The sequence below is a fragment of the Pleurodeles waltl genome, chromosome 12, assembly GCF_031143425.1.
Source record: "Pleurodeles waltl isolate 20211129_DDA chromosome 12, aPleWal1.hap1.20221129, whole genome shotgun sequence".
NCBI lineage: Eukaryota > Metazoa > Chordata > Amphibia > Caudata > Salamandridae > Pleurodeles > Pleurodeles waltl.
Genome location: NC_090451.1, coordinates 91,390,932 through 91,408,504, shown reverse-complemented (window position 1 = coordinate 91,408,504; position 17,573 = coordinate 91,390,932). Strand labels below are relative to the sequence as shown.

The following is a 17,573-nucleotide window of genomic DNA, read 5'->3' as shown; positions in this document are numbered from 1 at the left end:
TCAGTGAGAGGATAGGAAATATACACAAGATATATATACACAATACCAAAATATGCAGTAATAGTCTTAGAAAACAGTGCAAACAATGTATAGTTACAATAGGATGCAATGGGGACACATAGGGATAGGGGCAACACAAACCATATACTCCAAAAGTGGAATGCGAACCACGAATGGACCCCAAACCTATGTGACCTTGTAGAGGGTCGCTGGGACTATTAGAAAATAGTGAGGGTTAGAAAAATAGCCCACCCCAAGACCCTGAAAAGTGAGTGCAAAGTGCACTAAAGTTCCCCCAAGGACAAAGAAGTCGTGATAGAGGAATACTGCAGGAAAGACACAAACCAACAATGCAACAACGATGGATTTCCAGTTGAGGGTACCTGTGGAACAAGGGGACCAAGTCCAAAAGTCACAAGCAAGTCAGAGATGGGCAGATGCCCAGGAAATGCCAGCTGTGGGTGCAAAGAAGCTTCTACTGGACAGAAGAAGCTAAGGTTTCTGCAGGAACGACAAGGGCTAGAGACTTCCCCTTTGGAGGACGGATCCCTCACGCCGTGGAGAGTTGTGCAGAAGTGTTTTCCCGCCGAAAGAACACCAACAAGCCTTGCTAGCTGCAAATCGTGCGGTAAGCGTTTTTGGATGCTGCAGTGGGCCAGGAGGGACCAGGATGTCGCAAATTGCGTCAGGAGAGAGAGGGGACGTCGAGCAAGACAAGGAGCCCTCTCAGCAGCAGGTAGCACCCGGAGAAGTGCCAGAAACAGGCACTACGAGGATGCGTGAAACGGTGCTCACCCGAAGTCGCACAAAGAAGTCCCACATCGCCGGAGAACAACTTAGGAGGTCGTGCAATGCAGGTTAGAGTGCCGTGGACCCAGGCTGGGGTGTGCACAAAGGATTTCCGCCGGAAGTGCACAGAGGCCGGAGTAGCTGCAAAAGTCGCGGTTCCCAGCAATGCAGTCTGGCGTGGGGAGGCAAGGACTTACCTCCACCAAACCTGGACTGAAGAGTCACTGGACTGTGGGAGTCACTTGGACAGAGTTGCTGGATTCGAGGGACCTCGCTCGTCGTGCTGAGAGGAGACCCAAGGGACCGGTAATGCAGCTTTTTGGTGCCTGCGGTTGCGGGGGGAAGATTCCGTCGACCCACTGGAGATTTCTTCGGAGCTTCTAGTGCAGAGAGGAGGCAGACTACCCCCACAGCATGCACCACCAGGAAAACAGTCGAGAAGGCGGCAGGATCAGCGTTACAGAGTTGCAGTAGTCGTCTTTGCTACTATGTTGCAGTTTTGCAGGCTTCCAGCGCGGTCAGCATTCGATTCCTTGGCAGAAGGTGAAGAGAGAAATGCAGAGGAACTCGGATGAGCTCTTGCATTCGTTATCTAAGGAATCCCAAGAGACAGAGACCCTAAATAGCCAGAAAAGAGGGTTTGGCTACCTAGGAGAGAGGATAGGCTAGCAACACCTGAAGGAGCCTATCAGGAGGAGTCTTTGACGTCACCTGGTGGCACTGGCCACTCAGAGCATTCCAGTGTGCCAGCAGCACCTCTGTTTCCAAGATGGCAGAGGTCTGGAGCACACTGGAGGAGCTCTGGGCACCTCCCAGGGGAGGTACAGGTCAGGGGAGTGGTTACTCCCCTTTCCTTTGTCCAATTTTGCGCCAGAGCAGGGCTAAGGGGTCCCTGAACCGGTGTAGACTGGCTTATGCAGAAATGGGCACCAAAAGTGCCCATGAAAGCATTTCCAGAGGCTGGAGGAGGCTACTCCTCCCCTGCCTTCACACCATTTTCTAAAGGGAGAGGGTGTAACACCCTCTCTCAGAGGAAGTTCTTTGTTCTGCCATCCTGGGCCAGGCCTGGCTGGACGCCAGGAGGGCAGATGCCTGTCTGAGGGGTTGGCAGCAGCAGCAGCTGCAGTGAAACCCCGGGAAAGGCAGTTTGGCAGTACCAGGGTCTGTGCTACAGGCCACTGGGATCATGGGATTGTGCCAACTATGCCAGGATGGTATAGAGGGGGCAATTCCATGATCATAGACATATTACATGGCCATATTCGGAGTTACCATTGTGAAGCCACATATAGGTAGTGACCTATATGTAGTGCACGCGTGTAATGGTGTCCCCGCACTCACAAAGTCCGGGGAATTGGCCCTCAACAATGTGGGGGCACCTTGGCTAGTGCCAGGGTGCCCACACACTAAGTAACTTAGCACCCAACCTTTACTAGGTAAAGGTTAGACATATAGGTGACTTATAAGTTACTTAAGTGCAGTGTAAAATGGCTGTGGAATAACGTGGACGTTATTTCACTCAGGCTGCAGTGGCAGGCCTGTATAAGAATTGTCAGAGCTCCCTATGGGTGGCAAAAGAAATGCTGCAGCCCATAGGGATCTCCTGGAACCCCAATACCCTGGGTACCTCAGTACCATATACTAGGGAATTATAAGGGTGTTCCAGTAAGCCAATGTAAATTGGTGAAATTGGTCACTAGCCTGTTAGTGACAATTTGAAAGAAATGAGAGAGCATAACCACTGAGGTTCTGATTAGCAGAGCCTCAGTGAGACAGTTAGTCACTACACAGGTAACACATTCAGGCACACTTATGAGCACTGGGGCCCTGGGTGACAGGGTCCCAGTGACACATACAACTAAAACAACATATATACAGTGAAAAATGGGGGTAACATGCCAGGCAAGATGGTACTTTCAACAATCTTGAATCAAGCAGTAGTGGACGCTTGAGGTTGTAAAAGACCTCACAGATCCTTAGGACAAATATATCTAGCTGTCCGTGTCTTATATTAAAGCACTGAAGAAAGCTTTGAAAACACAGAACCCATTGTGACAACTGTTTTGGTGACAATGACAAACACCCTACATCTTAAAGATGCTGGGTGTGAAATCTCTCCTGTTAAGAGTGATGCCTGGTTTCTGCCATCTTTCTATACAGATTTGCTGGTTTAACAGGTCAGCTTATACACATCATGCAAATCACTTTCTGAATACAGACGTGCCAAATTCTGCATAAATGACTAGAGAAGTCTATATGGTTTTTCAAGCTCTGCCACAAGTTCAAGTTATCTGACTTACCATAATATTTTTGGCTGACGTGATTGGGATTGCTGGCTAAAAGTCATTAATCTCTTATCTCTTGCTATTAAATAGCTTTGGTCTCTATGAAAGTAGCACAATTGGGTATGATCAAGACAGGAATCTAATACCAGTTTGTGTGCAAACAGAAGTTTACATCCAAAATAAGATTACGTGGGGGTGTTTGGTTCAGTGTTTTGAGAAACATGCAGGTAAAATCTGCTAAAAATATAAGGAAGGCACACCTTGAAACAGAAACCACATACTCAATTTCCAGTCTTATGTCCTATTCAGAGAAGCTCTAGCTCGTAACTGGACACAACGTGTGCATCTGTCAATTTGCAAACCCCACACAAACGCAAATAAACAGGTGCATAACTTGTATATGATTTATGAGGGCCCATCATTATCAGACCCTATATAACATGGGATCAGATCCCTACTAGGAACAGCAATATTCGCTTTTGGCCTAGCAGCGTGCCAAGTTCTTAAGTCCGAGCTCCTCTTACATTTTGCAGTCTACCAACAGAAGGTACTGAAGGCATCTTTTGTATCCCCTGCCTTTGAGTGTCTAAAGTTTTGGCCTATAACTTTTATGCTTCTTTGCTTCTTGCTAGTATTTCACCACAGATTAGATTCCCACCTGGGTTTCTCATGTTTATTCTGGATTTCCACATATTCACATTATGTAAATCCTTATATCTGACTTTCGCAGCTTTCTTGCCCCTATTCTTCATTTCTCCTCCTACAAATCCTTAGATATTAACTTTCTGGCTTTAATTGAACAATTCTTCTATTTAACATTATATAAACTATACATTATATACACTAAATTCACTCTGTATTGCAACAGTTGGATTAGTATCAAGGGAGGTGTATGTGAGGACCTATTTCTAAGTACCACCTAACATGGTAACATTAAATATTTCCAAATACATCTACTTAAGACCTTTAAGGGGATAAATAATTTAATGCTAGTAAGTTCCCGATGGTCACTTCAGAGAGCTTGAACATTCAATACGTGCAGCAATCCAAGGTCAATCTTTCACTGTGAAATGTTTGAAATTGACATCAGTGGGTGACACTTAATGCACTCCTCAGCTTGGTGGTTTCCGACTCCTTACAAGGACAGAGGATATCCCCGTGGTTGCAGAGATAATGAGGGCCAATTATTGAAGTCTTTAGTTGTCCCGATCATTTAGAGAGAAGGCCTAAAGGTTTACTTGAACATCCTCATTTTCATGACTTTACTGAATGCCCCAATATTTTTTGAAGCTGAACTTGGTGTTGAGAGTCCCTCGAAGACTCCAGTCTGTGACAGAATCCTCCCGACCACGGTGAGAAGGTACTCAAAATCCAAACTCTGACAGCACTGCATGACCATGGTAATGGCAGAGACATGACACACATTCTCTCTAACATAACACAAAATAGATACATTTAAGGCATTTGTTCTGTTTTTGATGCAACTGAAATTCCACCTAATGACTGGCGAATTCCTGATGAGAAATTGTCTAATACTAATATTCATAAAACAACGAGAAGTGCCCACTGTAATAATTTATCCAAATAGTTTTCCAACCAGCATCACAAGTTATTTTAATAAACTAGTCTCATCTGGTCAATATCAGCTACAACTGACAATACCTCTTAGTGTACAGTCGCTCACATTTTGGATAATCCTGTAATACTGTTCTCCCTACAGTAGTTTGCAAAACACTGGCAATGGTTCCAAAGTATATCAGACACTTCAAATAATTCAAGGAGAAAGTAAACAGGATTTGGTCCTTTAAGTTTGTATTGAATGGGAAGGAATGTGTGGAAGGGTGATGATGTTTTGAAACTTCAATGATCTAATAATTTGAGGATAACCTATAAAAGTATACATTCAACTACAATGGCTTCTCCACCAATAGATGAGTCAGCTGGAGGAAATTACAGTAGCATTACATGATTAATGCGGACCCAGAGATATTCATCTCTCTAATTATTTCCTCAATTAAGGGAGAAGCCACAGAGGTAATCTCCATGATACGTAAACATTCTCAGTGGGTGCCTGTGGCTTGTTATGGGGATCTGCGGATATTCCACTATAATTGTTCCCAGACACTCAACACTTTACCCAACAAAGCGGACTTCTCCTTGCAGTCCTGGAATCTCGCCTCCTGGGGATCGCGGAAGATGTGGGAAAGCGCTAGAAGAGAAATCTCATGCCTCTCTTTTTTAATGTATATTTCTGTACGCTTTCCTCTTGCCTACAATTGGATTTGAAGTCTTAGAAAATATTTAATGTTGCCAACATCACCCCTAGGATAGAAAGTGAAATATGATGTTGCATAGCAACAATGTCAATTAATTCTGCTAAACTCTAAATGGTCCAAAGGTCTGGAAACTTAAAGTTTCATAAAACCGTGTTGTTGAGGAAACTGCTAGACATATGCCAATCGAAAAGGACACTGGCTAAAAGCAAACATATTTGTTTGTACAAAACACACACATTGCCCTTGTGCTCCCTGACACTGAAGTGAACTACTTTGTGTGAGCATGTGCTCCTTGTGAAAGGCAAGGTTCTTGTAATTCAGAGTGAAGTTAGCCGATGGTAGAAGTAGTGGATGACAAAAAATATGAACCGTACAATAACTGACAAACGGAGGAGGCGGGCTAGCTGAAAGCCCCTGTAAGTAAACATCAAATGTATATATTGTTAGTAAAATTGAAAGGTCTTGGCTTACACCAGACCTAAAAGTGACAACGGACACAGTCTGGATAAGTCATGTTCATCACTCGTAATGGCCTATGAAATCCTAGGATATGGCACAAGTCTAGATGAAGAGTTCCATTTGGTGATATTAGGGAGTACATTCATACTAGCGGCAACAGAATGTCCTGGGGAAATTTGACTGATTAAATTTAATTGAAGTGCCCATGCAGCAAAGCTATTTAGCAAAATTTTGCAGTGTTCAACAAGCAATATTGTCCATAAAAAAGTATTTTAGGAACATTTATATGCTCTTCCTTTCTTTAGGAAAACACCATTAGTTAGGGTTTGGTGGCCAAGGTACTCCACCGCAAGTATGATGGGGTACCATGTTTTCAAAAAGCCTCGGTCCAGCCTCCTCATTTATAGCTAGGCACCCCCTAAGCTTTCCATCAATGGAGTTGCTGGTTGGTCCCACTATGAAAAGTTCCTCAGATGGCACAATGGGAAGGGGACAATGGAGGAAGTGTATTACACTGTCCGTTGTAATGCAATCCTTCTATGTAATCCTTTTTTCTGTAATCTTTTTCAGAAAAAATATAATGACCTGCCACCCGCTGGGTGAAAATTCCCATGGTGGAAGGGTAATTCGTTTTTTGTGTTTCAAAAACAAACCATCGCTTGGGAGTTTGTTTCTGAGAACCAGTAACTTTGTAAACCTTTGGTGGACAGGCATCAAAACCGATGTCAGCTGTCCATCAAATGTTTTTTTAACTTGAAGGAAACCACTGTGTAGGCAGTTCCTTTCAAGCCATAGAGATGTCCACTGGGTTGATGATAATCTCTAAATATGGTGGATGGCAATTAATTGGTGGGGGGGAGGGTAGCGTAAGTAATGTCCTTCAGCTCTCTCTGACGGACGGAGTACCATACGCTAAATCTTAAATAAGACCCAAACTCTTTAGATGGGACTTCTTAAATAACCACTCTTCAATTTTTTTTTTAATTTTTTTTTTTACAATTGATATGTAAAATATCAAATATCCCATTTCTTGCTGACTTTCCATCACCTGCATATACATTTACCCTCCATAGGGTTGTAAGTGTTGCAATCTCACTTTTAAGAAGTGGGTCCTCGTGGAATGCAAGCATGTGGAGCAATCTAGGTTAGTTGCCTTGCAAGCGGCCTCTATAAACAGTAGTTTTTGACCCAGTTCCAGGTAACTGGATTGCACAAATGGATCTCAGGTAACAAACTACCTTGTACAGCCATGGAGTAAATTCATTTTTAAGATGATTCTAATGTGCTTACTCACACTGTCCTCTATACCATGGAACTGCCGAGCATTAACACACTAGCTCCCCTTTTGTAATACAGGAAGACACTTGATTTCACCAGGAATCAGTCCTTTGTTCTAAAAGAGATTAAAGCCTTACAGTCGCTGAGGCTTTATGCAGTGAAATTAGAAGCAACAGAACTTTTTCTGAAGAAATCTGCAGCACAGCCGCCATGACGGCCACAAGGATGAGACCTTGTGGAGAGGGAGAGACACATTCCCTTGATGCCGTGTTTCCATTGGCAGCCGAGCACTTGAGTAGACACAGCTGGAGAGCCTGTTTTGTCTGCTGGTGCATGCCTGGGCCAAATGTGTTGAGGACTCTGGAACAAGCTCCTTTCAGCCACTCTTTAATGCAAGTGTCTGCATGCTACAAGATGTCTGCAAAGCCAACAGTAAGACCAATGAACCGTGCCTCTCTCTTACTTGCTCTTTTTGCAGGTTTTTATATATTTACTCAACCTGTTGCTACTGTGCTTAGAGGTCACCCACACTTGAAGATAATATCATGTACGTTAACCCGTTCCTATATAGACATACACACATATATATTCGCTAAAAAAGCAAAGGTTTAAGTGACGTTATACTTAGCTTTTGCAATAATTAAAAAAGTTATTGTATAGTTTACTGAGCAAACTTAACTTGCACCAGTTTCATGCACTCCTCGTGATCTCACATATTACATCACTCATGACATGCTAAATGACATCACTGATTACATCACAGATGACATCTCAAATGACATTATTATATATATATATATATATACATATATATATATATATACATATATATATGGATGTATGTGTGTGTGTATATATATATATTTATATATACAAATGCGGCACTCAGGGAAATGTAGTGTAAATCCTTTAATCATCCATCATGTGTGAGCAACAGATATTTCAACCTTGCGGTCTTGGCCACAGCTTTTGGTGCATTCCTACCACATTAACCACACACACAGACACAAGATACTATATGAAGGGGACCCCAAACTTAACTGCCGTCCCTGGGAGAGCAGTAGACTACTGTGCAACCTAGAAAAATTCATTCTTTGGCATGCACACACGTATCTACACACACATAATGATCTACATAGACCTGTGATCAAACGTATCCATTCTTCAGGTTGAAGATCCAAGGCGGTTCCGAAAAATGACCACAGTGTCTGCATAAGAGTTAGTATGGGCCTTTTCTAGTAGTACTGGACTTTCAGAGGACCTCATTGGGTGGGAAATGTCCAGAATGTCTACTAGGACACTCCACCTCAGGCCCAGAATGTATGTACCTTCTCTACCTCCTCAAACCATCATAACAACCTATACATAACAATAGCTTTTTAATACATTGCTTATTGTTATATACTGCATATATATTCATTTGTTGGATATGTTGTTTGTTGCTTTTTAGTGCCATAACCTACCCATGTTACTGTTAACAAATGTAATGTTGGTCAATTTATCAGCACAGGACCCATGGAAAGGTAGACTTGGCCTTACTAGGATTCAGCACCAATACCTGGTGGACACAACAGATGCTAGAAGAGAGAAGTGAGTTCTCCACATGCAGAGCATTCTCACCAGTGTGTTTCTGCTTATCCACTCTGTGCTGGAGTGAGCAGGAAGTCTGACCTTGGAATGGTCTTGAAGTGTGATGTGTATTTGTTATGTGAGCGATTCCAGGAATAAAAGTTGCATGCACATCATGTATGAGTTCAGCGCATGGGCTTTTTACAATAGTGACAAACTAAGAAAATAAACATATACCATCACCCAATAAAGCAGTGTGAGGAGAATGGTTTCATAATAAGGAAAGATATAGCTTTCCGTAACCAAATGTTATAACAATGGCCCACACTGGCAATCCCTCCACCTGCCAGCAATTCATGGGCTTGAATTAGGGGTCTTTAAAGGTAACAGTTGCTACCTCAGCTTCTTCTTTGGCACCAAGCAAAAGAAATTGGTGATGGTGGAATGCCTGAATTAATATCAGCACATGCCAATTACTCATGGCTACATTCCAGGCCATTCTTGCCTACTGTGCAACTCTCAGTAGAGACCGGCCATATGCAAACCAGCCTCGGACCTGCTTCTATAGAATAGTTCATCCTAAATCATCGGTCTGCTCATTGTGCTGGGATCATAGTTCCGGGTCTCACGGATCGTGGAGGCAAGTTCAGTAACAGAAAGTGAACAAGGGTCCTGTTTACTTTCTGAAGTTTCAACTCCTTACCCATCCCCTCATCCCTCAGCCTGAAATATGAGGATTTTAATGCCTACGGGTGGGGTAGGGGGTCAGCACTGTAATTGTGTTATGCTTTAAAGGACGCGTGATGTAATTTACACAGCATTAGGCTTGTTGGGTAATTGATGCCCATGCCTGAATCCAGTTAACACTGTACCTTATTTCTTCATCATTCTCATTCTAACACAACACTGTTAAACAATTTAATGGAGTAGAAGCTCGCGGCCACTGGCCACTGCTGAGCCCTTCTTTACTATGAAGGTTAGATATCACAAATGCAGCATTTTAGTGACACCCAAAGACACAATCTGGTTATAGATTTCACATCTCTTCTCAAAGGGAAATTTAGGGCTGTCATTATTAGGAAGAACGTCCGACATGCTTATTTCTTTTCAGTGGTCACAGTCAGTATTTGCTCAGTTGCTGAATTTCCTCCATGGCAAAGAGAACATTGCTTGAAGAACATTGCCTCATTGTACCTAGGACTGAGTGTAATTTTATTAGACATGCACATTCTTCTGGAAACCTTGATTGTTGTCAATCATATGTAATTTCTATTTTGTTATGCTTACACTGAACATGTGAGTTTTGTCCGGTGAGAGATGTGGTTTGAGCAGAAAATGACTATCAGGTGGATGTATGCCACTCCACCATGTGGTGCACCAGCAACATTTACTGTGTGACTTTAGAAACCGTATGGAAAATACACTTGTGTTAGCAGTTGCAAGACTTTCTTTGCCAAAGACATACCTCAGGCCTACTTTCACACAGAATTACAAGTTTATACAGAATTACAAGTTTGTATCTTCCTGGTCTAGTACACATCTTCACCCACCATGTAGCGCTTCCGATTTTAAGACAACGGCCACCACCCAAAACACCTGGCACTTCCAGGCTACTAAACTGCTCATTTTGTTCGCGTTCAGACAGTTTTTACTTTTTTTGAGATTAGGAACTTTCTGAACTGTACTCTCTCCAGGCTAGCTATTCTGTCTAAGGTAAAAAATGGAAAGTGTCTCCCTTTTTCTTTTTTGAAGGTTACTGAAAATGCTTTTCAGCTTTCCTCATGCCCTCAATGAAAAACCACATAATTTAGTCTTTGTGTAGGAAGGAAGGAGACCACTTAATCACTCTGTTCATCTTAAACTACAAAAACATCCATTGTTTCATCAGTAATCCATGGAGGTTGCACATGTGTTCTGCAGGTTTTCATTGGCTGCGATTCAAATGGCCCACATCTTAATTGATTACTCCAAGCTGCTCTTTCTCCGGCCTTTGCATTGCTGTGAGGCTAAGAGTTAGGAAAAAATCTGGGAGTTAAAGCCATAGGAGGAGACAACCCCACAGGAGAGCCATTTGAAATGCCGCACCAAATACTCGAAGCGCAGCTGCTTTGTTTCTGTTGCATTGACTGTGAACAGAAGTTGGCTGAACTTTTGTGAATCAAGAGATTTCAGAAAATCCTGTTGCCTTTAAACTTCTGATAGTGTTCGGGGAAAACCAACACATGCTAGTCTCCCACACTATGATCTGACATGTCCGCCAGCCTTTCAGAGACAATGACCTACTGAGGAATCTCCACAATTCCGTGACAGGCTATCCGTGTCAGGGTTTGAATTTCCTATTTATAAATGATGGTAAAACATGTGTTGGATGCATTGTAACCCCTGTGACTTTGTCTGAGGAACACTCCATTTTAGTTCCTTTTAGCTTCTCGTTGCCATTACAGAGATCATAATTACTGGGAGATGAGGTTCTGTGTGTATGCCAGGACGGGCAAAGCAGAGGATCTGGCATCCTAAGATAAATTTAATCAATGTTCTTTGGCATAATCTAGGGCATCCGAGAAGTGTCGGGTGCACCTTTTCTCCACAAATTCTCAGAATCTATCATTGTTCTGCAAAGGTTCACAAAGCAGACACCACAATCTAAGTCATTCAAGAAGATTTGTTTTCTGATACTCAATTTATGAAATCAAGATGGAACCAAGGTGCAGCAATGGATTTAAAATTGGTCCAAGAATAATTACACAGTGACAGTGTTTTTGGACCCCGTCTGCAGAGGAGCAACGGCAGGCGAGAAAAACAAAGTACCATTTAAGTGACATCTTCATATCCTTAGGTCCTATTTTATACAGTCTAGTTTACTCGTGAAGGTTTTCCGCTTTGCTCTATTTGGCGAGATCTCTGCTGCAACAAGGAATAACAATAGTGGATGTTTCATGTTTGCCAAAGAAATGGCTTATTTAGTGTTAGGCAAGTGTCACCCTGTCCCGCCAGGCAATAGCAAGCGAAAGTCTGGGAACTATACGGGTAGTCAATGAAGGAAAATTAAATAACTCTTTCAGATAATGCAGATAAGTTCTAATGAGTGACTTACCTCTTTCACACTGAGGACCGGTAAACCCGTAAACACAAGCACATCGGTTGGGTCCAATGCAACGGCCACCATTCTGACACCCGCTTTCACAGACAGCTGTTTGAAAATGGACAAAAAAAAGTGTTTGGTAGAGTGCAATATCTTTTAGATACATTTTCATGAAAAAAAATAATATGTTGCCACAGCTCTGCTGATACAATATCTAAGCGGCAACATACTGAGGATTACGATGGACATTTTGTGAGGAAGAGCGTAACCACTGTCTGGGCTTCTATGGTAGAGCAGTAATGGAGGAGCAAATTATTTGTTTATGTTACTTACATTAAGCAGCAAATTCTCTGGCAGTGTTATTTATATCTAATTGACTTAGGAGTATTCTTTGTTGAAATCTACAAATTTTGTGCGTTATTTGGCAAACACAATAAATCATTAACTAATCAGTAAACACTGCACCCACTGAATTACATATGTCCTCCTACGCTCACCAAGAGTTAACCTTCAGTTTACTCATGAATCGTAAACAAAAGCTAAACACTTCAATTCTGATCAATTCCAAATATTAGTTGCACCTTGAGGAGATACCTTTTTGAAACTTACAACCCCAAAATAAACATGTAGCATAAAAAATTGGAATTGGAATTCACAAACATTGGCTGTAGTGGGCTTGTAAAGCTGCACTACTCTAAAGTTTCCAGCCATACTACTGGCAATCAAGTACTCCAGAACAGGATGGGACAAATGCTTTTAAATAGTCTAATAGTAAACAATTAAGGGGCTATACAGGAATCCTAGGACCTGGGTAAGATAAATACTGTCTAGAACATAAATGGTCCTGAAGGGGAAAGTATAACCCTAGATGTCCACGGTTAAGTTTATACATAAACCCACATGTGATAGGTTATTATTTTGAATAGATTTATTAACAACAAACATTTGTTCTGAAAGAGATACTCACTTTGTTATTAAAATAATATCGTAAAACATAGGTGCTGTGAATGGTGTAGCGGCGCAGTGCAAGTGATCACAAGAAGTAGTGCACAAGTGCTACACAAAAAATATACATGACCGGAAAACACATGAAAACAAATCCAACAACATCTAGGGATTTGGATGTTTCAGGCTGGTGGAGACGGAGTGCAGGGGGCCCCCCTGGCCAGCACCGTCGCAATGTTCACTGTCTGCTAGGCAGACAGTGAACATTGAGACGGATGCTGGTGCACCCTACCCACTACAGCATTGCCACTGGCTCGATCACGAGCCGGAGACAATGCTGTAGGCCGTTTACAACCGCTGACCCAGCGGGAAACTCGTAATAGGCCCGACAGGGAGGCTGACACACTGGCGCAACCTACCTATCGGGACTTTGGCAAACGGGCTTTTCCGTCCACCAAAGTCATAATAAGGCCCTATGGCCCTCATTCCAACCCTGGCGGTCTATGACCGCCAGGGTGGAGGATGCCGGAAGCACCGCCAACAGGCTGGCAGTGCTTCACATGGCATTCTGACCGCGGCTATAAAGCCGCGGTCTCCCAGCCGGGTCCGGCGGTTTCCCGCCGGATTTCCCCCGGCTGGGGGAATCCTCCATGGCGGCGCGGCTTGCAGCGCCGCCATGGGGATTCCGACCCCCTTCCCGCCAGCCTGTTTCTGGCGGTTTTCACCGCCAGAAACAGGATGGCGGGAACGGGTGTCGTGGGGCCCCTGGGGGCCCCTGCACTGCCCATGCCACTGGCATGGGCAGTGCAGGGGCCCCCTAACAGGGCCCCAGCAGGATTTTCACTGTCTGCTTTGCAGACAGTGAAAATCGCGACGGGTGCAACTGCACCCGTCGCACCCCTGCAACACCGCCGGCTCCATTCGGAGTCGGCTTCAATGTTGCAGGGGCTTTCCCGCTGGGCCGGCGGGCGCTCTTTTGGAGGGAGCCCGCAGGCCCAGCGGGAAAGTAGGAATGGCCGCCGCGGTCTTTTGACCGCGGAGCGGTCTTTCGGCGGCCAGATTTTGGCGGGCGGCGACTGCCGCCCGCATATGTCAGAATGAGGGCCTATGTGTTTTGGAGCAAATGTTTGTTTTCAAAGCTATTCAAAATTGTAACCTATCACGTGAGTTTATGTATAAACGTCACAGTAGAAGTCTAGGTGTACACTTCCCCCTTCAGGTCCCTTTGTGCTCTAGACTGCAAATAGTCTAACCAGCGGCAATCACTCAGGTGGCATTTCATCCCATTGTTTTTCGCCTACTGTGCCACTCTAGACAGAGGCCCACCTAATGCTAATCACTACAGACCCTGTTCATCATGGGAATAGTCCAGCCCGAACTTAGGGGGTCATTCTGACCCTGGCGGGCGGCGAGCGCCGCCCGCCGGGCGGAAACCGCACAAACACCGCCCCGCGGTCAAATGACCGCGGGGACCATTCTAACTTTCCCGCTGGGCCCGCGGGCGATCTTCAAAAGATCGCCCGTCGGCCCAGCGGGAAAGCCCCAGCAAAGATGAAGCCGGCTCCGAATGGAGCCGGTGGATTTGCTGGGGTGCGACGGGTGCAGTTGCACCCGTCGCGATTTTCAGTGTCTGCCAAGCAGACACTGAAAATCTTAATGGGACCCTGTTAGGGGGCCCCACGACACCCGTTCCCGCCAGCCTCTTCCTGGCGGTGTAAACCGCCTGTTCCTGGCCATGGGCCATGGGGATTCCGACCCCCTTCCCGCCAGGAACAGGCTGGCGGGAAGGGGGTCGGAATCCCCATGGCGGCGCTGCATGCAGCGCCGCCATGGAGGATTCCCCCAGCCGGGGGAAATCCGGCGGGAAACCGCCGGACCCGGCTGGGCGACCGCGGCTTCACAGCCACGGTCGGAATACCTGATGTAGCACCGCCAGCCTGTTGGCGGTGCTACCTCCGGCCTCCACCCTGGCGGTCTATGACCGCCAGGGTCGTAATGAGGCCCTTAGTCATTTCATTCCTCCACACCACTGCAGCCTACTGCTTTTTAAGCTGGAAAATTTTAGAATAGAATCTCACTGACTAATCTTTACTCCCGCCATGAGTACCTGCAATTTATCTCAATGGGTAATGTGGAAAACATACTTCTTTTTATTTACTCTCCATGAGATAAATGTGGCAGGTGTCACTAATTGTTATCCACTTCAAAATATATCTTGGCATTTACACACCACAGAAAATGCACTTCTTTCACCCCGGTCCCATAAATATATTTTTATGCAAATATGCCCTCTAATCTACAAATGTCTTTAGCACCAATTTTAACCAGTCACCAAAATTAGTGTCAGGGCCTAGGTAACCTCAATCACATGCTGCAGACGTTCTCGGCATGTGCCCTTATTAGTCTTACTGGACTGATTCTGAAAGGTATGAAGCAAATAGATGATCTTCTTGTTACTACCCAAAGTACAAGCTAAGCAGCAAAGGACAATTTTCATCTGGTAATCTATCATCAGGGCCAAGACCTTTTGAGATTTTTGCCTCAGGCTGAAATAATGAGTCCTGCCACCACATCTGCTGAATGTTTACTATTGCACAACATATTCAGCTTTGGATTATTTGATACACAAATGGATGGGACACTTGAAAAGAGGAATTGCATTCTTCAGGTGCTAACAAACATTGGAGTCTGATTCCATATAGTACAACTGAGCATGGGAAAGCCTTACGCTGTCCGCAGTGGGTTCCAGTGTATCCCTTCTGGCAGGTGCAGGAGTCCTCATTGCAGCTTCCTCCATTCATACATCGTACGTTGCAGTTCAAGACTGGGGATGGGAGAAATATAAGGTTTAATAAATTTCCATGTGTAAGCTCACTGTTTAAGTACTCCTTTGCTGAAAACTTATATGTCGGACAGATTCAAAAGAGGCTCTTGGGAGGTGTAAGCTTGAACTGATGTGTATCATTGCTATGACAGTAAAGAAATTATACATCCTTCTTTCTAAGAATTTTAGTATACCCATTATACAGCCATGCCAAGCCTAAGGTGGGATTGATTTCCGATCAGCAAATAAAACGTGTAGGGGTTTCTGGGAAATAGAGGGCTATATACATATGTGCTACACACCACAAATGGAATGGCACACGGGCACAGATAAATACAAAGTTGATGTTCCATTCTAAAACACATAAAGTAGATCAAGACAATATGGCAAGTTTCAGGTACACACAATACACCACATTTTAAATACTCGTACCTTAGATCATGAAACAATATGTTGTATAGAGATACAGCCATGTTGTCTAGGTAAGACAAATGTAAGTTTGAACACTAAGATTACAAACTTGAAGGGAGCAGGTTGACAAACAACATACACAAGTTTGAAACATGCATTTTATTGCACATATTTAAGGAAGGTTTTTTGAGCCCAGTATATTGGGTTGTGTCAAAGCAAACTGGAAATGTGACTAAACAGGAGTGATTTTGATGACTATATAGTATTACAGGATGACTATATAGTGATGTACTTACCAATAAGCAAAACATCTGTGCATAAGATAGGGATATGCAGGGTAGTACATAAACTATGAAGGCCTCATTTTGAGATGATGTGTAACTTGAATAGGGACACTCAATCTGCTAAAAACATGTAAAGTTTTGGGGTGAAATATTGGGAAGAAAGGATGAATACAAAGGAAACTGGTGTGGGGAATTAACAAATGTACTTTTAATGCCACATTACTAAGGATATCCTCAGGTTTTCCATAATTCAGAAACCAGCTTTACAGATGTGCCTAGTTTTGTTAAATCTGGGGAGGGGGAAGAAGTTACTGAGCCATGTTCAGGGACATTCAATATGGTCCCATAGACTTCAATCCTAAACCCCAACATGATTTTATGACACTTCTATGACTTCAAATGACAATCCTGTATTTATATGAGATCACTGAATGCCCATTGTGGTTCATGTTCACATAATGACTCCGATAAGAGTTCCCCATATGTGTTCTAGATTAATTTGTCACTCACTATGTACATCAGTCTATCAGAGGACTGCTTGCACACTTATGCTGAAGCTAGCTACAAACATTGAGTAGGTTCTGGGAGAGCAGCAAACTCACAAATAAGCATTTCGATTAAATCACATTTTTTTAATCTGCATTTGCCAAAATTTCAGGTAGGAAATTGAGGAAAAACTATATTATAAATGAACCTTAGAAGCACAATTATATTCTGTTCCTAATTGAATCTGTGGAAAACCAATCACCTCAAGTAGTAAATCTATGATTCCTCAATTTGTAGACTAGATGACTGAGGATTTTCTTCTGACTCGTGGTTGAAATGTAGAGTGAGAACATCGATAGAATAAAGCAAATAGACTTCATTTTCGACCTAATTTCTCATTTTGGTAAGAGCAAGCTCTGACTATCTGGCATCAATATATACTACAAAGTCAACAAATACAAATGGGTGATTGCAGGTTAAATCCAAAATGAAAATTTGATAATCTCAAGAAGCATGAGGTTTGTTCCTCCTTCAGTGAGTTCCATATTGTTGGAGCCACACACAAGAACACCCACCTGTCCAGTAACATTTGTAATAACCTTTAGAACATTTAGATGGACATCCCAGGTCTGTCCAGGACTGTAGTTTGCAGTCCACTAAGGCTAGAAGTATAAAGGAAGCACCATATGCCACAAAGTGTACACCATTCTTGAAGAGTAAGTCTGTGCCCAGCAATCCAGTCTTGTTTTATTTGTATAAATCAGAGGTATTCAGTATTGGCTTAGGTCTGGATCCATACAAGATTAACTGATAACCATTACCTGTGTCAATGAGATTCATTTAGAATAATTGATGAGATAAAATTTGAATCATTGCGTGCACATG

General features: G+C 43.5%; 1 protein-coding gene across 1 annotated transcript in view; it reads right to left on the bottom strand.

Moving 5' to 3' along the window:
• LOC138267693 (fibrillin-2-like) overlaps nt 1-17,573 on the bottom strand; it is a 367,800-nt gene that overhangs the window by 305,517 nt on the left and 44,710 nt on the right. The window contains exons 4-5 of the mRNA XM_069216842.1: nt 15,412-15,507; nt 11,751-11,846 (exon numbers count right to left, since the gene is read on the bottom strand). Of these exons, the coding sequence (XP_069072943.1) occupies nt 11,751-11,846; nt 15,412-15,507 (192 nt within the window). The remainder of the gene's footprint in view (nt 1-11,750; nt 11,847-15,411; nt 15,508-17,573) is intronic.